At 36.5% G+C, this 24,204-nt stretch overlaps 1 protein-coding gene across 2 annotated transcripts; it reads right to left on the reverse strand.

The window, feature by feature from the left end:
- Positions 1-250: 250 nt before the first annotated feature.
- On the reverse strand, positions 251-24,204 carry LOC113234504 (zinc finger protein 37-like). Of its 2 annotated transcripts, XM_026469841.1 has the most exons (10): positions 24,179-24,204; positions 20,898-20,959; positions 19,855-20,004; positions 14,512-14,667; positions 13,614-13,726; positions 8,748-8,943; positions 7,528-7,641; positions 6,223-6,461; positions 3,792-3,987; positions 251-1,418 (listed from the first exon to the last, which is right to left on the reverse strand). In XM_026469841.1, the coding sequence occupies exons 2-10, from the start codon at positions 20,949-20,951 to the stop codon at positions 1,281-1,283; spliced, it is 1,356 nt and encodes a 451-aa protein (XP_026325626.1). In that variant the 5' UTR covers positions 20,952-20,959; positions 24,179-24,204; the 3' UTR covers positions 251-1,280. The 2 variants fall into 2 exon arrangements, with proteins under 2 accessions (XP_026325626.1, XP_026325628.1); XM_026469843.1 differs by lacking the exon at positions 14,512-14,667 and having other exon boundaries at positions 24,179-24,203.

Raw genomic sequence — 24,204 nt, forward strand, 5'->3', positions numbered from 1 at the left:
AATCTAATTACAAAACAAACAATCACATAATTCGGGCTGGCTAATCTGAGCGCAGTTGTCACCGTAATGATTTGGCAGAATAGTTTTCAAACAAATTAAATGACATTTCGTCTCTATTTCTGGTTATATACTCGATGCCATATGGTTGGATTCGAACCAACATCTCCTAGCGAACTGTGCCAGATGCTATGCCAACTAAGCCACGGAACGAACAGACAGACCTCACGAATTTTTCCACGATGTTTGTTTTAACAACTTTTTGGCGTAGCGTCATCTGTGAGAAATCTAAGAAAGTATTGTGTTTTAAGTAAATAAATTATAAAATCAATACAAAAAAAAACTATATGTCGACGTGGAATCGCATTCACTAACGTCTAGATGTCTACATCTATTTGTAGACGTCTTGTAGACGTAATAATCTGGAAAAGATCTGTGAGCAACAGTTGAACGTATGTACCAAGTTACTACTGCTTTTTTTCGCAATATTTTAAGGTGTAAATGCAGCCAATCAATAAGAACTTAAAAAAAACTATTTAAAAACCCGTGAGCAGCAGTGGAACGCAAACAAATTCGAGTTATTTGTGGCTATTGTCATTACAAGAAATTGGAAAAAAATATTTCAAGGAAATAATTCTTACATTACTTACGTCCTAAGTACGATACGCTGTTGCGCATGGGTTCTCCAAGGCAGGTTGAGACCCTTAAAGCTTTCGTAATCGGATACGCAAATAGTAATGCTGAACCTATGCACATCAGTGCACTGCTGCTCAGCCAGGAGCTCAAACCGAAGTTCATTAATTTATTCCTCTTAACCTACTTATATAAAAGCTATGTACAGTAGTCGACAGCTAGAAACTGAGGTCTGCGTACAATAGTGTACGACCGTTCAGTTACAGACATAATCTGAAGTTTGTGTATTACCAAGTTTCACTTAAGACACAAAAGCTCCATGTACAGCAGTCGACTGTAGCACTGCTGATCAAGGAGAATGTCTATGTACAACAGTGTACTACACTCAAAGTTTGTTATAAATGTTTCTTATGTGTTTTTTATTCCCCTTGCTTCGCTTATGTCACTAAAGCTCTATGTGCAGCAGGCGGCTGTAGCACTACTGATAACTGAGAAAGTCTATGTTCAAGAGTGCACTAAAGTCCAAAGTTCGTTATAATCACTATATGCATTTCTTTATTTCGTCATTCCTCATGCTCCAGTCGTATAGAAACCTATGGTCAGTGGTGGACTATAACTGATCATTACGAAGGCCTATGTACAACAATGTACTATTGTTCCGCGATGTGCACACTCCAAACTTCATTCCCATTGTCACTTAGTATGTATGTTTCTTCGCCTTCTTCTACTTGTATACTTTGCTCCGCCATCATTTGTTCTTGGTCGATTTGTTCCTGTTCTATTTCTTCCTAAAAACAAATAATTAAAAATTTAAAAATGAAACAAATAACAATGTTGGTGCAGTATTCATTCGAGGTATCGTTTTGTTCCATGAGTTTTAATAATTCAACACATTTTACTTTCATACAAATATTTCATTTAAACCTCGTTTCAATCCATTTTAAACAAAAAGTAAATAAACAAGTCACTGACCCGACCATAGACGGTTTAGTGATTGCCAATTGTAATGCCAACTATAAATCGATTAATTAATTGAATGAATCGATTTGTTTAATTGATTCATGCTAGCGGTTTTCCTTAAATAAAAATAGAGAAAATACATAAGCTGTAAAAGCATATATTTAAAATTTCCGAAATCTCAATTTTAAACCCTTCTTCAAATCCTTACACTTAGATACTCGTTCGAATCCTTACACTTAGATACTCGTTTGAAATTTTCAATTTACTAATCGATTACAAAACCTTAATTGAACGAACAGAATGTTTTTTTTTTTCGTACAGCACTATGCAACCATTGACAAGTAGTAGAAGTATAGATGAAAAATAACCCCACATTTGGACTACCCTTTTTTAAATACGATTTTATAATGCTATTCAAATGAATATTATTGGAAAAAGTGATGAGATAGCAAGTCGAAATCTTCGAAATATACGTGAAAATGTTACTTATTTGATTTATTGAGTGATTGCTTTAGAATTTTAACCATACAGATTTGTTTACTTTTTGTATAAAATGGATTGAAAAGGACTATAAATACATCGCTCTAAACGTTAATAACTCTGTGCAGGACGAGGGTGGAAGTCGTCACGGACGCGACGCTTCCACGTTTGAGCTTATTTACTACCAAATACAGATCCAAAAAGTATCGGATAGTACAACAAAAACTTAAGTTTATTTTTGGTATTTTTTTGTTTTGTAAAAAGTCTACGAAGAAAAGTTGTTGCTGACGGTGGTAGTACTATAGTTCTGTTAAATTGTTAGTGTTATGAATGTCATATGTGATGCTGTAACGTACACGAAACATGCTAAAAGAAAAACCGTTACGGCCCTGGATGTAGTCTATACATTAAGGAGACAAGGAAGAACGTTGTACGGCTTTGGCGGATGAGAATTAAAAAAAATGTAGGTTAATAAAAAAAATTAAAATTTATAATTATTCGTTTTTTGATCGATGATGACCTTATTAAAGCTCTTTTCAGGGCTGCAAAAAAAAGAAGACAAGAGGCTGACCGCAGCGACATATACACAGTCTAACAATATAGAGATGCAACGAATAGTGATTTGGCCGAATACCGAATACTGAAAAAACTGGCCGAATAGGCCGAATACCGAATAGTTGCCGAATATTCGTTGCATCTCTAAACAATACCTTTATTGCAAGTTTACTAGTTAGTTTTACTGCCTCTGTGGCCGAACGGTTACCATGCCGGACTGCCACGCAGAGGTCCCAGGTTCGATTCCCGGGCCGGGAAATATTTGTGTGACCTACATTTGTTTCTCTCGTGAGTTTGGGTGTAATTTGTGGTTGTCTATATGTGTGTCCATGGTACCCGCGACACAGGGTTTCCCTAGTGCGGGGCTATGTTGAGTGTGTGTGTTATTATTATTAACAAGTTACATCGTTTTGATTTTATATTGAAATTTTATTCAACGTGCTGCCATCTTGCAGCCTGTAGCTGAACTACGACGAACGTTTAACATCTGAATCAATTTGATTCGAAAATTTATTAAAATAACACTTTCAGCGGCTTTCATTTTTGCATTCCAAAACTTCTGCGATTTTAGAGAATTTGCACGAAAGAATGACACAACCATACCATACAAAGCGAAAATGGCGGACTGAACTCAGTAGGCCTAGAGAGACCTACTGTAGGCATGCGTCGTATGCTAACCAACCACTTTTTTTTTTAATATATAATAGACACACGCTTGGCCACAATCTCACCTGATGTTAAGCGACGATGTGACCGACGATGGGACGAGTTTGATTAAAAAATGCCTATTCACTCTAGCCTTGAATAGCCCCAAATTGTACTTTTCGGGAAATACAGATGCCGAGCGTGTATTATGTATGATGTAGAGTTTATAGTTATATTCTATAGTTTATGTAGAGATGTACAGCATTCCATTGCTTTGCCGTACGCATCAGAAAGGAGGAAGCAAAGCGCTTAGTGCGAATAGGTGCAATATCAACGACATAAGAATGGAGCGCTCCGGACCTTCTAGTCGACCGAAGGAGGAGCGGTGAGGGCGTATCCGATAGAAAACCCCGAAATGTATCCGATAGAAAACCGACAAGCAGGCTACTTTTCTGCGCTTGTCGAGATTTCTACTGCATTTATTGTTTTGTGGGAATAACTGTCTGGTGTATCAAACTTACTTGTTCTATCATGACCTCGGTCTCCTCAATGGTCTCCTCCACTTCCACTTCAATCCTCTGATCGTCATCAATAGAGTTAGCTTTATCTTCATTCATGATGTTGATTAACTTGTTGTATTCAATCTTTTGTTCTTCGGACATGTTTTGAGGGTTGTGGTTTTTGAGATGGTAGTTCAAGTGCGAGCTTTGTTTGAATCTAAAAAAGAACAATTAACACAAATCAGTATCCTGTCATACAAGTCCAATACTGGGCACGGGTCACCTGTATTGTGTGCTTCAAATAAAAATATCTTTTTCACCTCACTAGCTCGGAAAGACTTTATTTCTCATTACAAAGCTGCGCGCAGAAGGTTTTTGATATACGATTTTGACAATGGACTGCGGTGCACCTAATAAGTCTTTCGATAAAAAACATAACACGTTCAACTACTCGATTTGTCGTACATTATTTATGTAATATAAATCCGTTGGTATATTTTATTCTTATTATTGTTCACATCAAATTGACAACGAATACTCATTTTGTTTATTAAAACCATTGACTTACAATTATATGGACGTCGGGTCTGCGCTAAAAAGTGTCCGAACTTATAGGGCGTTAAAATCGTATACAGAGCGTCATTCACGCTTTAGTCTACGTTTGTTCGACTGACAGCGAAACAAGCAAAATTAGACAGTACTGCGATGACATTACAATTTAAATTCAACGTTTAAGCTTTTTCATATTCCTTTACATGTCACTACGTTTAAATAGGTTGACTTGGGAAATTTTTTTCGTGGTTTTTGTATTAGACCCGTCGTCCATTTATTTGTAAGTCAATGATTAAAACTGATTTGTTATAGTTCAACTGTATTTCTTTCATCTACCAATTTGCTTGCTATAGTGAGGTGAAAAGTTGTGTGTTTCGCTCGGCAGCAAAGTTGTTTTGCGTCTCGTGTCTTGAAACCCTCGCTACACTCAGGATTCTATACTATTCTCAGTTTCAATACAAACACTCGCGTCAAACAACAACTTAACTAATAACTATTTTTAACCGACTTTAAAAAAAAGGGAGTTTATAAATTCGATTGTATGTTTTTTGTATATACAAACATGCATCATCATCATCATCAACCCATTTATATGTTCCACTGCTGGACACGGGTTTCAGACGAGGGTTTAGGCCATAGTCTGCCACGCCGGCCCAATGCGGGTTGGGGACTTCACACGTTTTCCGAGGGTTGTGAACCTTCTTCAACGTGCAGGTTCCTTCACCGAAAAGCTTATGATAAATTTCAAATAAAATTTCGCACATAAATTCCGAGAAACTCAGAGGTGCGAGTCCGGATTCGAACCTACGCCCTTCTGCTTGAGAGGCAGTAGGTCAAACCATTAGGATACGGCTATAATGTACAAACATAAGTTACGCGATAAATTTGTGAACCGCTTTAGATGATATATATATAATTTAATTTAACTGCCTCCGTGGCCAAACGGTTACCATGCCGGACTGCCACGCAGAGGTCCCAGGTTCGATTCCCGGGCCGGGAGAAATAGTAGTATGGCCTACAATTATTTCTCTCGTGAGTTTGGGTGTCATTTGTGGTTGTCTATGTGTGTGTCCATGGCACATGCGACACAGGGTTTCCCTAGTGCAGGGCTTGTTGAGTGTGTGCTTATTATATAATATAGATATTTTAAGGTTACAATTGGATGTAGTTAAGCGAAAAGGATCCAATCCACAAAATTATCAAAAACTGGGTTATATATACCAAACGGTTTCTGAAGTCTAACCTCTTAAATCAGCGAAAAAAATCCAACATATAAACATTAAATATCTCTGGAGTTACATGACATTATAAGTTTTGAAAATAAAACAAGAGTGAGAAACACTTTCAGGGTCGTATTCCAGAACTCTACTCAATGCTCAAGTCAGGATTGCACTGGAAACACAAGCACTGGAAATATGACCCTAATGGCCCTGCCATTAGGGTCGTATTGAGTATGATTTCGAGTGCTTTAAACCATACTCAAATCCTGACTTGAGCATTGACTAGAGTTCTAGAATACGATCCTTAAAGTATCAAACTACTACATCGATTCCTTACTTTCTAAAACTCGTATCTTATAAAGAGTAATTATTCAAAAGATACCAAAACTTTATATTTATTTTAAATTTATTATCAAGGGTGTTAATTTGGATCCATTACTTTAAGAATAGGCAAAAACCAGTGTGTGAATAAGAAGGAAATGCGATGAGAAATCAGCCTGCAAAATTTGTATATACAATCCACTTTTTGCATTTCACTATGAAAGTAAGGTGACGATATCTCGAAAGTGACTGGATGTGCAATGGCTCCTTTTTGTTTAACTACGTCCAATATTGTTCCACGTGCAACTGAGTACATGGAACCACTGGGAATAAAGGTAACAATGTAGCATTAAAAATACCTTTTCTGACATATCCCACATTGAAACGGCGACACGTTAGTGTGTGTTCTCATGTGTTGTTTCAAATGAACAGACTGGCAGAAGGTTTTTGAGCAGACGACGCATCTGTAAGGCTTCACTTTGGTGTGTATTCTGAGGTGTTGATCCAGGCCGGATTTTTGTGTGAACGCCTTGGGGCAGAAAGTGCAGGAGAATGGGCGGTCTCCTGTGTGCATGCGCATGTGTTGCTGGACGCCGCCCTGCGAAGATAATGTTCAATTTAGATAATAAAGTACCTATTCCTATACGATAAATCCAATGAACACTACTTTTTTTTGTTGTTCTTTTTTCCAATTTAGTTTCTTTTGGTTTTTTTTTCACAAAATTCATGAAGCATAATATTCATAAATAATATTGTTTCAATAACATAATGGGCCTAATATATGGAATAAAAGCCCAAAGCTGTGTGATAACAACTTTACTGTGTGAAAGGTTAAAGACGAATGGAGCACGTCACAAATCACATATAAAAAGTGCCTGTTAATAAACTTAAAGCAAACATTTACAACTATGTGAAAATACAGTTTAAACTAATTAAAACTATAGGCGCTGCTGCCTTTCTTTAGCTCCAATGAGGGCCGGTTCTAGTGACCAGGTAGATGGAGTGTGGATCTCATGAGTGGAGTTGCAACAAATATGGCCGTTTACAAAAATAACAGACAATAAAAAAAAACAATAAATACAGTAGGTGTAGTGTTCATTGGAGGCATCGAGTATATAACCAGAAATAGAGACGAAATAAGGGCCATGCATTGACTTACAAATAAATGGACGACGGGTCTAATACAAAAACCACGAAAAAAATGTCCCAAGTCAACCTATTTAAACGTAAATGTAAAGGAATATGAAAAAGCTAAAACGTTGAATTCAAATTGTAATGTCATCGCAGTACTGTCTAATTTTGCTTGCTTCACTGTCAGAAGAAACAAACGAAGACTAAAGCTTGAATGACGCTCTGTATACGATTTTAACGCCCTATAAGTTCGGACACTTTTTAGCGCGAACCCGACGTCCATATAATTGTAAGTCAATGGGGCCATCCATTATTTTAATAGTTTAACTGGACTACATGAGGACATCCGAGACGGACTTTATACACTTAGAATTATATCGAATTGTTGATTGTCCTTAACAAGGTCATTATATGTGCGACACATTCTTGTTATGGGATAGTAAAAAAAAGTGTTGTTTTTAAAAAAAATATTCACGACAAATGCCTGAGGACGCCGATTATATCTAATAATATGAGACGTAAGTTTGACTCGCCTGCTGTGTGAACCGCTTGTGACAGACACTGCATTCAAAAGGCTTCAACTTGATGTGGTCGGTGGCCATGTGGGCTGACAGCTCCTTGTTTGTTTGAAAACCCATACCGCACACCTTCAAGAAAATACAATAATAATTTTTAGTGTACAGTCAAGAGCACATCAAGCTTTACAAACATAACTAAATCCAACTCTATGCCGCTTACGATAAGAACGGTAATACCTAATCCTAGTTAATTTAACCTAATTAATTTCATTAGTTATGCTTTTGTAAATACGACAACTTATAATACTTAAGTACCTTGTTTTCTTATAATTACTTTTTTCCTGTATCTAAATATCATCCTGCTGTCGTAAGTCATTCAATAATTTACATACATAGTACCTTCACGCCTGTCTCCCACAGGGGTAGGGGTTTTAGCCACGAATAGCAAAGGTTTTTATTAAAATTTTAGTATAACTTAGTGCACTAAATAGTAACAGGTTGCCAGCATGTCGCCTACATATAGGACACTATTAAAACCCAGGCCCTCAGTAAGCTTTTACGATTTGCGCCGAATCATGAGCAGCAAATACATTATATGCTTTTCTTTTGCTTCCAGATCAGCATGGAAGAATTTAATAATTTGTGTTACAATATTATCGTTTTTACTGACTAACTGGATGCAGACTGGTAAAGGTTGCCCATCACTAGCTGTAAGTGCAATTTCAGTGCATTTCTAGTCCAACCTTGAACTAGCGAGTTTGATTTTTGGTGAGCTTGGTTCAGTACAAATTTTCAACAGGCGGCATCTATTAGGAGGTTATCTATGATTACGAATAAAACTTCATCTCGACTGATATTAGAATAGAGGTCGAATCAAATTGTTTTGTTTTTCAGAGATTTTCGAAATTTGAATGTAATAATAAAATCGAATTTGATGTTATTATGAAGCAATTACATTTTCACAGATAAGAAATTTGTTCTAACAAAATAGTTTACCTTTACGCTGGTCGTAAGTTGCAGTTTTTGAACACATCATAGAGGGTTTATGATATGTGTGTAGATAAAATAATTTCTTCTAGGTATAGTGGACATTTTTACTGTTTTCACTAAAGTGGTGGGTATAGCTATAATTGGATTGGAGGTTTATATTCCTTCATGTAGAATAGTTTTTGTTGATGTATATTCTAATCTGTAATCTGTTGCTGTACCTTATCCAATAAAATAAATAAACTAACCTCACAGGAATATGGCGATGTGGGTTCTTCTCCATTGCCAAGCAGGGGTTTCTCGCAGACCTGGCACCGCAACCCCTTCCGCCTCCTCGTGTGCTCGTCCCTGAAGTGCACGCTGTAATCGCAACAGGAGAAGAAGATCTGGTGGCATGTGCCGTCTGCCACCAGAGTTGACGGCTGCAGGCACTCGAAGGGGCCTCTGTAGGAAAAATAAGACACTAGTCATTGACTTACAATTATATGGACGTCGGGTCCGCGCTAAAAAGTGTCCGCACTTGTAAGGCGCTAAAATCGTATACAGAGCGCGACACTCCGCTTTAGTCTTCATTTGTTCTACGGACAGCGCGATACTGCGATGACATAACAATTTAAATTTCGAATAGCTTGACTTAGGACATTTTTTTCGTGGTTTTTGTATTAGACCCGTCGTCCATTTATTTGTAAGTCAATGACACTAGTAAAGTAATTTCAGATAAAAAATAATTAAATATCAATTCAATAAAAATTTAAATACAATCAATAGCGACATCTCTGGCCAGGGCTAGTAGCTGTAAAGGTATCTAACTGGGTGACGAAATACTTAAGATTTCTCATAGATGGCGCTACGGCTAAAAAGTCGTAGGGAAAATAACCAAATACAAAGACACGACAACAAACACAGACGAATTCGTGAGGTCCGTTGGTTCGTTCCGTGGCTTAGTTGGTATAGCGTTTGGCAAGGTATGCTAGAAGACGTCGGTTCAAATCCGGCCGGATCGAAGGAATTTTTTCTGAGTGTTCGATCTTTGTATTATAACAAACTAGTGGAGTCATTTCACATAAAAAATAATGGAATATCAATTGAATAAAAATTGAAATAAAACGTTTACTCAACGATATCTATGTACTAGGGTACTAGATGCGGCGTTCAATACGCACGCTGTGTTTCACTGATGTGCGGTGAAGACACAACACTTCAATATCATAGATTAATAAGTAACAGAATGTTCTGACTACTCTATAACAGAGTATGGACAACACGAATAAAATAGTTACTATGGTTATCATAATATAATTTTTTTTAATATGAAAAAAGACAAGGCTGCATGGTCTAAACATATTTTCCTTTCCGCTAGGAAGAGTACATAACATAACATCAATAATTTCAATAACTCGATTGTATTTTTTTTTTGTTTTACTTAATTTGTTTTTCTTTTAATAATATAATAATTATAATAAAAAGCGGATGGCCCCTGTGTCAAAGCAAAATGAAACGTATTGTGTAAGAAATAGTAAATAAATAAAAATTATTTAAAAAATAAAAGTTCAATTGGGGCGACAATGAAATCGAAATTGAATTAATAATTAATACCTACAGTTAAGAACTAAAATAATATAATCAGAATTAAAAAGACAACAAAAGGTTATAAAAATAAAATAAAATAAAAGAAACTATTTTCCCGGGTTTAAATCGCGTATATTTGTTTTTTTCAAACAAACCGTGACCTTTTTTTTTACAGATGTAAAGGGCCCGACACGTTGGTTTGTTTGAAAAAACAAATATTCGCATTTTAAATCCGGAAAACTAGTTACATTTACTGTAAAATAAAATAAAATTAAATAAAAGCCAAAATTCTTATTAAAATTACACGTAAATAGTTTAATTTAATAATTTTAATATTCACGTTAATTCCCCAACTATGGATAAGTATAATTGGTAAACACTCAATATTATCTGCCTGCCCAGCTCATTCCCAATAGGTATAGACCAGGGGTCGGCAACCTGCGATTCTTTAGTTCCACACGCAAGCGTTCTCTTGCATGGATATAATAAAAAGTAAGTAAGAAGCGAATTAATAAATGAAATCTAGTCGTGTTTGAAACTTAAAACAACTAGTTATGAGCCAAATTTATCCAAACTTTCAAAAGGCTCTTGCAAAACCACGCTGCATTGATTCACTACCCAATTCTCTAGTAATATTATTAAATTATTTTAATTTTCTAAGCTGTTGTGACAAAAATACTATGTATGAATAAATAGATATTATTTCTTATTTTCAAGTGTTTTATTTTAAACCAAATACCTTTATATAAGCAAGTACTATAATATTGGCAAGAAAAATTTAAGTGGATCTTTTAAAACTGTAAAATTTTGTAAATTTTAATTTTTGACTCTTCCAACTCAAAACGTTGCCGACCTCTGGTATAGACTGCCATGTCTGTCCACGGTACTACGGTACTGATACTCTTTGACAAAACCCAACACTAAAGCAAAATACGGTCACTGTTGATAGGGTTTTAGTTGGCACATGTAGTTGCTGTGAATTGTCTATAGACTAAAGTGAATTGCATTTGCTATGACAAATTATCGAGCGCTGTTAGTTGCGTAGAAACATCAGTCATATATCGCACTAACATTGCAATAGTGTTGTAAGTCAAAATATATGAACTTCAGGATTAAATCATTGCTGAATCCGAAATTTGATTCTCTACACGTTAAAAAACCGTCGATAGAATATTGTAGGAAACAATTAAAAGATATATACTTACCTCAAAATGAGACAAACTGCATGTATGCTAGTTCTGGCCAAAACATTAAGTCCTCGCTCAAAAATATGAAAACATTTATTCCCTTTCATTTTTAAAGAATTGGACCAGTAGGAAATTGTCTACATGTCAATAAAAAACTTTACCCTATACATAAATTTTAATGATCTTTCACGTGAAGTTTCAAAGTGAGTATTCGTTATTCGTCGATTCTGAAAAAATATACTTTTTGCGTTAATACACTATTGTATTAACAGTGCGATATCTTGAATCCATACAGCGGCATGTATCTATGATTTTATTTTCAAAAGTACGCACATTTTTTATTAAGGCTTTCCGGCCTCGTGTCGGCTAGAAAAGTTTATTCGTTAATTATTTTTTATTATTTATTAACCGACTTCAAAAAGGAGAAAGTTCTCAAGTCGTCTGTATTTTATTAATTAATTATATTAGTGAATTTGAGGATTTTGATGGTTCTTTTTTGTTGGAAAGAGGGTACCTCAATATTATTCCAATTTCAATTTGAAGAAAATACTCCACCTATGATGGGATGAATCAGGTTTCGCGCACTTTCCGGTAACCGATTTCAATAAAACTTGGCAAATAGATGTAATTCCACGAACTGTTGTAGTCGTTTTTTTACTTTATAAAAAAGTTATATCACGTTTTTATCGAATTGATATTCAAATATTTTTTTTTATAATAGTTTGTTATAATTATTAATACAAAGATCGAACACTCAGAAAAAATTCCTTCGATCCGACCGGATTCGAACCGACGTCTTCTAGCTTACCGTGGCAGACGCTATACCAACTAAGCCACGGAACGAACCAGCGGACCTCACGAATTTTTCTATGTGCTTGTTGTCGTGTTTTTGTATTTGGTTTTTCCACGACTTTTTAGTCGTAGCGCCATCTATGAGAAATCTATGAAAGTTTCATCACCCAGTTAGCCTTTCCAGCTACCAGACCTGGCGAGAGATGTCGCAGTTTACTGTATTTTCATTTTTTATTGAATTGATATTCAATTATTTTTGTGAAATTACTCCACTAGTTTGTTATAATTATTAATACGGTTCGTTCCGTGGCTTAGTTGGTATAGCGTCTGGCACGGTATGCTAGAAGACGTCGGCTCGAATCCGGCCGGATCGAAGGAATTTTTTCTGAGTGTTGGATCTTTATATTAACAATTATAAAAAAGTTATAATTATTTGATTTATTGGAAGAAATAGAACAAGAACAAATCGACCAAGACCAAACGATGGCATACCTCAGTATTGGGCCCATTTTTTAATGAAAATATCTGTACTGTACTGCAAATATCAGTACTGCCCTCGTAACGAAGAAAGGTACAACTGTGCGCACTTTATACAGCAAATGTGCGTTTTTTCGTTCCGATGTCAGAGTAGGCCACACCGCGAACGAAGGTAGCTTACTTAGTTTAGCTCACGTAGTTGCACGCTAAGCCAACCTAAAAAAATACGTAGTAATGAGTATGGACAGAGGCGGAAGTGACAGGCGGAAGAAGGGCGACATCTTTTACATAGCTACCGAGATCATTGTGGCAGTTTAGTTAGCTCGGTTAGCTTAATTCGCGGTGTGAACCGAAGTATCAAAAGACGCTCCGGCTACATGAGCTAAGCCAAGTTAGATCAGCTTCGTTCGCGGTGTGGCCTGCGCATAAGGCTGGCAAACTAGGAGATGAATCCGGTTTCGCGCACTTTCCGGTAACCAATTTTTATAAAACTTGGCAAATACATGTAACTCCACGAACTTTTGAGGTCGGCCTTTTTTTATATAAAAAAGATGATTTTATCATTGACTTACAATTATATGGACGTCGGGTCCGCACTAAAAAGTGTCCGAACTTATAGGGCGTTAAAATCGTATACAGAGCGTCATTCACGCTCTAGTCTTCGTTTGTTCGACTGACAGCGAAGCAAGCAAAATTAGACAGTACTGCGATGACATTACAATTTAAATTCAACGTTTTAGCTTTTTCATATTCCTTGACATGTCACTACGTTTAAATAGGTTGACTTGGGACATTTTTTTCGTGGTTTTTGTATTAGACCCGTCGTCCATTTATTTGTAAGTCAATGGATTTTGTCTTATGATGTACTGAATTGACTCAAACTCGTGTGTTAAAGCACAAAAATATTGAAATGCGAAAAATGGGTTGTATATACAAATGATGCAGGAAGATTTAACATCACATACCTGTCATATTTAAACACTGGCCTATTCTTAAAGTAATGAATCTAAATTAACACCCTTGATAAGTTATCACTATTTATAAGATACGAGTTTGAGAGAGTAAGATATCGATTTTGTGTTCACTCACGTGATTGGCTGCGGTTCCTTTACTTCTCTATCGCGTTTTGGTGCCACCTTTTCTGCTCTATCTGTCTCTATCTTTTCAGCTTTTCTTTTTCTTTCCTTCGGTATGCTGTCCGCCTGGTTTCCAAGAATAAAACGTAAATTAAAAACTACTTAACTACAAAAATTCAATTGTTTGTCATTAACCTTGCAGTTTCAGTCAAAATCGTACCTTAAATCCAACACCATAAGGATTTTTATCAAACGTACAGACTTTATTTGGCGACGATGATAAATTCGATACATATATTTTTGTAATACAAGGGACGGGACGAACAAGTCGTGCATCTGGTGAGAAGCGACACGCATATTGACGACACCCGTGGCCAATCGGAGCTCAGTTAACACCGTAATGATTTGGCAGAATAGCTTTCAAACAAATTAAATGTCATTTCGTCTCTATTTCTAGTTATAAACTCGATGGCGACACGCCTATCATTGACAGTGCCACTCAAAGCTTGAAATCGCAAAGATCTGAGGGGCACTGCCACAGCGCCTGTCACCATGAGACATAAGTTGACAAGTCCCATGTGCCTGTAACTTCACCAACACCTTTATCCTTCAAAATTGGAACAGAGTAATGCTGCTTGGCGGCAGTACTTCCCTGGACGAGCCCTTTCACAAATAGATATACATATTGCTATTTTGTTTAAATGACTATTGTACTACAGAACCAATATTAAAATTTGATTTTATCGGTATTGTGCCAAAATTAAGTGTAAATAAATTATCGTTCGCTTAAAAACGAAGCGTTGTTTTTGATTTAGATTTCGTATGGACAGTTGATTTTTTTTCTAGATCTATTTAAACTTCAGAAACAGTCTGAAACATGCGTAAAAGGCTTATCTAATATCATTAAATACCTTAATAATGATGTAGCTGACATCCTCGTTAGCGAGGGTCATGAGGTCAGCAGGCTGCATCGAAGAGATCAGCTCCTCGGTCTTTATCTTCATCAGCCTGTCGGACGGCTCAAGCTTCACGGTGTGTTTGTTTGTGTACGCGCCCTGATTTGGTTGCTGCGAACAATAATTATTACGCAAACCGTAATAATTATAGTTACACGATTCACGTATATTTGTTTTTCTTTTTCAAACAAACCAACGTTTCTGGCCCTATAAGGTGCTTTTTCACCAGTGAGGCGAGGCGAGACGATAAATTAAAACCTCGCGTGTCTATTTCCACCAAAAACTGCCATTAATAGCTCACGCGAGCTGTCTTCGCTATGATTGTGGATAGTGAAGATTCGTAGCTGTTCAGTTCATCTAGCGATAAATGCGAGGATGAGGTAACATGTCTCGTAAATAATTATTACACTATATCGCACTGCTATTACAATAGTGTTGTAACTCAAAATATGTGAAATTTAATATTATATCACTACTAAACGTAAAATTTGATTCTCTCTACACGTCAAAAAGTCAGTCATTACAATATTCTAAGAACTACTTAACTCAAAATGAGACACTCTTTATGTGAGCTGGTTCTGGCCAAAATAATCCTTAATCAAAAATATGAATTTTTTCCATTTTATTTTTAAATATATTTGGGAAATTGTTTAAGTGTCTATAATAAACTTTAACATATACATAAATTTTAATGATTTTTTGCGGGAAATAATTAGTTTTTCATCGATTCGATATGTTAACGGAAAAATAATTCTATGAAACAATCTTTTTTTTAAATCTCAAATAGTACGCACCCAACAATCTCGCGATTGATATTAGCAGCCATTGCACGAGAAATCATGTTTCCATTGCAGAGTATAATACTCTATGTAGGCAGCAATACGGTTCAATATTACATCAACAAATATTTCAATTCCCGCCACGTCCATCCTCGTTAATCCAAATCAGAGGCGGCTCGTGGAAGATTCCAGTGGGAGTTCGTTTACCTATACGTATTTTAAATTAAAAATAATGCTCACATTACATTGTTCCATTTTAAACAATGCCACTGAACAACACTACGCTTCATGATTTAATAATATTGATTTTTACGAAATATCATTATTTACAACACAACAAAATGCGCGCGGAGAAAAAACGATTTGTTTATTTGACAAATAAAACTGGCAACAGCGTACGGAGGCGGAGTGCAGAATCAGCTAGTCGTGGCATCAGGCGTGCACGGCACGGCAACGTCGTGTATCTTGCTAATTTTCTCATACTAATCTTTTGTTTCACATGCCGTAAAGAAATTTCTCTTTCGCACTTATTGAATTTGGTAGGTACTAAACTTTGTAAACAACTTCGGTTCATAGGAGGGCATCGCCGAGCGCTCCACTCAAGGGTCAGTAAACCAATACTATAAAAGAGAAATAAAAATCTAATTGGAGTTTGTCGTTCATTAATAAAAAAAGGAAATGACAAATACAATAATAATAAATCAATAATTTTATTTTGGTAGGTGGGATAAGAGTGGGAGTTCACTGCGTCTGCGCTCCTTTGGACGAGCCGCCTCTGAATCAGACCATTTCCACCGAAGACGGGCTAGGGCTATACAAATGTCAATCTGCGTCGTAGACCCCCAAAACAAAGGGCCCGAAACGTTGGTTTGTTTGAAATACGTGATGTAGATCCGAAAAAAAAATACTTTTATTTCCTAAATTAAAGTTATTTCAAAATATTTCCGCTGTCAATTGGGCAGAGTTAGTCGTTTTTCTTAACCGACTTCAAAAAAGGCAGAAGTTCTAAATTTGTCTGTATTTTGTGTTACGCGATGACTCCGTTTTATGTGAACCGATTTCGATGTTCCTTTTTTTATTGTAAAGAGGCTACTGCAATAGTGGTTCCATTCTAATTTGAAGAAAATATTTTTTTTATGATATTAAGTGACAAACAAGTCGTGCGCCTGATGTTAAGCTACACGCCTGTCCATAACAATTGCAGTGTCCTCAAAGCTTTAAATCGCAAAGATCTGAGAGGCATTGCCACGGCGTGCGTCACCCTGAGACATAAGTTGACAAGTCCCATGTGCCTGCAATTTCACCAGCACCCTTACCCTTCCAAAGCAACGCTCGCATTACTGCTTGGCGGCAGAAATAGGTAAGGTGGCAGTACTTCCCTGGACGAATTCTTTCAGAAGGACCTCTACAGCTCTAAACTACAACTTAGGACGTGAACCTGGTTTATTGGATTTCAGACACTTTTCGTTAACCGAAGTCAATAAAAACCGTGGTGAGTAGACGTAATTCCAGAAACTTGTGAGGTCTGTTTTTTTGTTAAAAAGTTATAATTATTATGATATCAAATCGCGCGCCTGTGGTAAGCGACACGCTTATCAATAACAGTTGCAGTGCCACTTTACGTAAGAATTCGTCTAGGGAAGTACTGCCACCTTAACTATTTCTGCCGCCAAGCAGTACTGCGAGCGTTACTTTGGAAGGGTAAGGGTGTTGGTGAAATTACAAGCACATGGGCCTTGTCAACTTATGTCTCAGGGTGTCAAGCGTAGTGGAGTGCCACCTTTGACTGCGATCTTCGCGATTTAAAGCTCTGAGTGGTGCTGCAACTCTCGTCTCGTTACTTCATATTATTTAAAAAAATAAAATCTTTAAACCGCAAAGACCTGTCTGAGAGGCGTTCATTACCACTGCGGCCGTCACCCTGAGACATAGTTGACAAGTCCCATGTGCCGGTAGTTTTATAAAATTTTACCGGCACCCATGCTCACACTACTGATTGGCGGCAGAAATACGCATGGTGGCAATTTTTCCCTGTATAGAAATCGGCAAACATCTTGAACGACCTTGAATGCATAGAAATGCATTTTGGATCTCTTTGGCGGTGGGGTGCGGGTACCGACGGCGGGGGGCCTCGTATCGAGCGCGCGATTGGTAGATCAGTCGACCCTTGCTTCCCGCACTTCCAGATACAATCGCGAGCATTAAGGTATACATTTTTAGAATAGAATCGAAACCATTTATTGCAACGCCACATTATAAAAATGACACACAAACTCGCGAGAGAAATAAATGTAGGCCATACACATACTTCTCCCAAGCTGGGAATCGAACCCAGGCCCTCTGCGTGGCAGTGGTAACTAGTGGTAAATAGGAGGCAAATAAAACAGAAATAACACAAAAAACATTTCAACAACAATTTACATAATACTATATGTGTGCGACTGTAGCGTGTACAAAGGATCCCATTCCGCTAAAGTCGCAACCAAGACAAGGCTGTGACACTGGTTTTCAATGGACCCTAGCCGAGTGACAGACGTGTGAGTTTAACAACTCCCAGAAGGACCAAAAATAACCTTTTTATTAAAAAAAACGACCTCAGGAGTTCGCTCATCAGCTTTTCTATTGGAATTATATCTATCTGCCAAGTTTTACTGAAATCAGTTAACGGAAGTGCACGAAACCGGATTCATCCCCCAGTTTGCTACCCTTAAAGGTGAAATATTTTCTTTAAATTTAAATGGGACCAATACTGAGATACCCTCTTTCCAACAAAAAAAAAATCAAAATCGATTTACAAATAATTGTAATTGTGTAAAAAAAGAGTAATTGTGTAACATATATAAAAAAATACAGTCGAATTGAAAACCTCCTCCTTTTTGAAGTCAGTTAAAAATAAAAAAGATGTTAATACACGTACACTTTCATATAAAATACGAAAGTGTACGGGCGCCGACTTTTCCCCTACACCTCTTTTTGTTCAAGATGTTTACCGATTTCTATACGAATTTTTTTTTATATTATTATTGACATTCCTGATAAATTTTATTCTTGTGTAATTTCTTGGGAAGTTGGAAGTTTTCTTTGCAAACTTGCGCATGTGACAGACGTGTCGGGACAGACATGACTCACTTGATAGAAAAGTACTGGGGATCTACCCCCTCAAATAGCGAAAAAATATCAGCTGTTCCATACTTAATTCACAATCAAAAGTTCGTCTGTTGGTTACTAATTTCCCTAAATTTCGAATAATACAAAGAGTTGTAACGTACACACACACTCAACATAGCCCTGCACTAGGGAAACCCTGAGTCGCGGGTGCCATGGACACACACACACATAGACAACCACAAATTACACCCAAACTCTTTGTAATCGGAACAATAGTTGATTTAACTCACAAATTAGAAAGATATAGAAGGAATCTGGTTCTCCTTCTCGCTCAGAAACCCATCTCATTTCGAGACTATCCGATCGGATCTATTCTGATTTGAATTAAAATCAGGACGCAGGTTGTGTCTGTGCAAGTACTCAGTGTTATTATTATTACGTTGCACTACTAGGCAAGAGTCTCCACCCAGAATTTGATTCGGCGGTCGATTGGGTTTTAACCCATCTATGGCTACAAGTCGAATTAGCAATGTTCAGTACAGAACATAAAAGCTTAGTTCAATTTTAGTTTACTTGTATAATAATATTAATATGAATAAAATAGTAAATATTTTTAGTCTTATTGTAGCAACACTGGTAATTTTTGTTGTGGTCAACACCGGTGGCCATTTCTCTCTCTTCCAAAATTTGTACAAGTGTAACGAACATTTTATTTATATATAATAAAACACATTATTTTAAAATTTCTTAGCCTTTTATTCAACAAGCAAGTCGACGAAATTTCTTTGTATGTTAAAGATCTTTGTACGTTTTCCGTCTTTCAACGCCGCAAGCGACATCTTGTGAAAGATTTATGAACTTTCTCACTCATCCGGTGCCTTTACAGCTACCACAAGCAGACGTTGATGTCGGTTTATCAAATGCATTTTTTTTTTCAATTCCACGACGTTTTACCATTTTTATTTTATGTTAATTTTATTTAGAGCCAAGTCCAAACTCAGGGTACCACGATTTCGTTTAACCAAGGAAAATGACTCTTTTATGGGGAAGTGTATACGTTTTTACAATAAGATTCTGGAGCATATATTAAGAGTATCATTTCCTAAATTAAAAAAACTACATTAAAAATTGAAAAGTCATATTACAAAATTGAAGACTACGTGTTAGAGATGTACGGACAGTCGACACGGCTCTAGATTCCACACAAATTTCATTTAAAGTTTATTTGAAAAGAGCATTCATTCCCTAGAGCTTCTTGCTCGTTCTTCTCAGGGAAGTCAAGTGAACGAGCAGTAGCTGAAAGTGACGTTCTCAAGTATACATTTATTTTACCTATGAAATAATGATTCTTTGACTGACTTCAACATAATCAAAGTATACTGTTGGCCTTTTGTAATTTTCTAAAACATACCTTATCCTGTGTCCACGTGTCTGGATCTCCCGTAGCGAAGGCATCTATATGTTCCATGCGAGCGTGGTTGCGTAGAGCAACCTCGCTCGCAAATGCTTTGCTGCATATCTTGCAGGCGACATCGTCTTCATCATCAGATGGGAGTTCTTGCTGTAGGCAGAAGCAATAAAAGTAGATACACAGATAGATAAAAACTTTGTTTACCTCTATGACAGCTTATTATTATTTAAAAATAAAAAAATTTTAAAACAGAACAAAAGGAACGTACACATATCACACTACTATTACAATAGTGTTTTAACTCAAAAATGTGAAATTCAAGATTATGTCATTTCTGAACGTAAAATTTCCTTCTCTACATGTCATTAAAATTGTCATTAGAATATTGTAAGAAACCACTTAAATATATCTACTTAACCCAGAAATAGACAAACGTTTTGTGAGCTAGTTCAGGACAAAACAGTCCTTTCTCAAAAATATAATATTACTTTTCACTTATTTTTAAATATACTTCTATTTGGCAAGTACGAAATTGTTCAGATATCTAATAAATTTTAACCTATACATAAATCATAATAATGTTTCACGGGAACTGAGTAATTAGTTTTTCAGCTATTCTGAATAAATTCACATTTTGAGTTAATACACTATTGTATTAGCAGTGCGATATAAGTAATTAGAATAAATAGTTTTGGCAGTCATGGCATAACTGCCAGCGCCTTGTTAACACAGAGCGCTGGTTCAAGCTTAAATGCCGCAGTTTCCCACGACGCTGGTATTCTGCCAGAACCGTGTTAAAAGAGACGCCACTCATCTCAGACTGCTAAAGGTAACAGATAGAGGCATAGAGATGGCTGCTTATTGGTCCAAAGAAATATAGTGTAGGGTTAAGGAGATCTGCTAAAGACTTTGACTGTTGCAATTATATAATCAAAATTGTATGTATTAAGTGTATGATTTGTTGGTTGTTCTAAATAAATAAAATAAAAAATAAATAAAATACAATTGTGTTTGCACAAACAAATTAATTATACATCACTTACCTTAATCTTGACGTTGGGGACAACATTGACGAATCTTATTGGGAGGCCAGACATGATGAGCTCTGAAATCAAACATTTGACTTTGCAAAAACTGATATCACGGCTCAAAGTCTGCTAAATTTAAATAATTCTAGTTGTGTGTCTATAGCAGGATTTTGTATGTTCGGTATTATGCTAAAAGTTAAGAATTTTTGACAACAGGCACTGGACAGGGAAATCCTTAAGTCACTGAAGGAGGCTTACGTTGAAGGACAAACTGATGATGTGGAGATATTTCATTATATAAAAATGTTGCACACAGATATACTTAATAAATTCGCAACCCTCAAGAATGTTACAAGTGGAGTTAGATCAAAAATATTTATTGCTTCATTAGATACTGAAAAATATAACCCATATCCTCTCCAATTCTTGGGCTTATTCCCAGTTGTCACCGCTGCCTTTGTTCCCACTGGTGATAAATGGGAATGTTACCAGGTGGTGTCAAATGGGATAAAAAGATTTGTTGTTGCCACTGGCAGCAAACGGAATTTAAAATAACCCAGTAGTTGTCAGTGGTAAAAAAATTTAAGAATGAAGTGGAATAAGCCAATTCTTGTAACTCTATCTACAATATTACTCGATAGAGTTACAAGAATTGGAGAGGATATGGGTTATATTTTTGTGTATCTAATGGAGCAATAAACGTTTTTGACGTAACTCCACTTATAACATTCTTCTACGAGGGGTGCGAATTATGAGGCTATGTAACTGCCTGTGGCCGAACTATCATCATAATTTTCATGCTGGATTGCCATGCACGACCTATAAAATGGATGGAACTGTCGATGAATAGTGCTCCTTAACTCTAATTTTGAAAATTGCTAAGGATTTACTATCATGAACGGTAATGGGAAGTGCATTCCAAAGCCTGACCGCATGAACAGTGAACGAGTGAGAATAAAAACCGGAATTGAAAGAAGGAAAAGATAAGTGGGACCTAACGGGAGAACGACAGGGCTTATCCTGTGACCTGAGAAAACTGAAACGCTCTTTCAGGTTATTGCGTAATTTAATAATCCAAGGTAAAATACAAGGAAAGAGAGGTGTAGGAAGGAGATTATCCTGGCTCAGAAATTTGCGCCAGTGGTTCAATGGGAACACCCGATCATTATTCAGAGCTGCATTGTCCAAAGTTGAGATTGCAATTATGATCTCCAACCTTCATTAGAAGATGGCATAATTATGTAAAAGGAGAATTCTGCTCTACAATGGCTAGCCGATGGTGTAGTATACTAATAATTACTTGACATTAAAAAAAATATATTTAAACGAGATAAAAATTAAAATATTCATATGGTCGTATTCCAAAACTCTACTCAATGCTCAAGTCAGGATTTGAGCAGACTTGACTATGATTTCAAGCACTGGAAATACGACCCTAACGGCAAGGACTTGAGTATGATTTTCAGTGCTCACTGCAATACTCAAGTCCTGACTGAAGTCCTTCATTCAGGGCCTATGCATCCCCTCGTCACTGTGACCATTGACTGATCTATTGTGATCACCACTAATTACAGTGCAGAGCCAAGGCCGACAGCATTGAAGAACTGAAGGACTTTCCTGGCTCTGACAGATTTAATGTCCTCTGGGTGTTGAGTTAGTAAATGAACAGGAGGTTCATCCGCCTTGTGGCAGATTCTACATTCTCTATTGTCTCTCTGGACAATATTTGACATGTGCTTGTTTAAGCCACAATGCCCTGTTAAGGCTGTAGTGAGCATTCTTATGCCATTCTTGTCCAATGATAGAGCTCCTCTACAGTGTTTGGCACTGTATATTCATAGTAATTTCCATGGTAGTTTGAGTAAGGCAACTTTGACCATTATTGACTGAATTAGTGAATGCCATCACTGCCATTTCACTGACACTATTGAGACTAGATTTCAGCAGTATGACAAATATTATCATAAATCCAATATAATCTCGGAGGAATTACAATGACCAGTGTTTTCAAGAAATTAGCAGGTTTCCCAAATAAATGAAATAAAAATAAATAAATAGAATACAATAAAGATTCCTGAGGTTTAAAACTATAGTGAAACAATCTTTATACTAAAGGGTATTATACAGCTTCTTTGTATTTAGATATCAAAAATCTATGGTAGTGATCTGATTGGGTCTTGCAGGTTGTCTCAATCTATGTTGAAATAAATATTATACTGCCCTGCTAAGTCGAAAGGCACTATCTCTGAGATACACCCTTTTAGTTGTTTTTATACAATTCAATAAATAGAATAATTTTGCATCTATTGGTATAATAGAAATAGCGCTAACTTAAAACATTTAAAAAACCTCTAAGAAGTATTTTTATATCTCAATTTTTGAAACCTTTCTTTAAATCAAAGTTGTGGTATCTCACAAAATAGGCATAATGGTACAATTTATGGATAATTTAGGTATGTCAATAAATCTATTAGTCAAAAATACATATTTTATATTTATAATTATATTTATAAATAAGTTTTAATATCATTTACAAAAAGTAGATTTTCTCTAAAAGTACTCCGATTGCGATAACAGTTTTCGGCTTTTCAAGGCAGTATAAATGTATACAAATGTTTACTTACAAAGAGCAACCCCTAGAGTTTCTTGCTCATTCTTCTCAGGGAAATTTGACTTACTAATGAGTAGAAGAGTTATATCAATGTGTTGACGACAAGTGTAATTGTTTACTTATGAAATAAAGCTTATCAAAGATTGATTCAACATATTGGCATTATCATGCATTCTTAGGAAACTTAGTGGCACAATTCGAGAATTGGTGATGTTGGACGCCCAGTGGGCTAGAACCCAGTAACGCCATGTGGAGAGGTAAGAGAAGTAAGAGGCAAGCAAGCAGATGAGTCATTTGAGCCACACGGACATCTGCAACATCAGATGTGTTAGCCGTCTGAATTGCCAGTCTTTTGAGGGTCCTGTTGATACACTTTTTGAAGAATCCCATGTTATAATGCATAGGAAATACTTCAGGAGAAAGACCATTGAACATCTTCCAGGTTCGAGGAAGGGACGAACGTGGTACCCGCGTGGTCTTACAATGTCAGGCATCTACAATGCGGGGATGGGCACTACTCCTTTGGCGGGATGTGCGATGGTGGAAACATGACTGTGGCACCAGTTCGAAAAGTTACCCTGAGCGCTCCCCATTAAAAAGACAGTACAGAGAGACAACGTCTCTCGGTACAGGGACTCCCAAACGTAATTATCAAATGTAAATACACTTACATAAAAGATATTACCTGTATAGGTTGTGGTAGTAGTCGCA

This window comes from Hyposmocoma kahamanoa, unplaced genomic scaffold (genome assembly GCF_003589595.1).
Source record: "Hyposmocoma kahamanoa isolate Upper Pololo Valley unplaced genomic scaffold, ASM358959v1 84, whole genome shotgun sequence".
In the NCBI taxonomy this organism is placed as follows: Eukaryota; Metazoa; Arthropoda; class Insecta; order Lepidoptera; family Cosmopterigidae; genus Hyposmocoma; species Hyposmocoma kahamanoa.

Excerpts from the sequence above, each read along its gene's own strand:
- LOC113234504 (XM_026469841.1), bottom strand. The coding sequence starts at position 20,951 with ATGTCTGGCCTCCCAATAAGATTCGTCAATGTTGTCCCCAACGTCAAG. Across the intron at positions 14,668-19,854 it reads ACACGTGGACACAGGATAAG|CAACCAAATCAGGGCGCGTA; the intron begins GTATGTTTTAGA and ends TATTGTTCGCAG. Across the intron at positions 7,642-8,747 it reads CATCGCCATATTCCTGTGAG|GTGTGCGGTATGGGTTTTCA; the intron begins GTTAGTTTATTT and ends ATTTTCTTGAAG.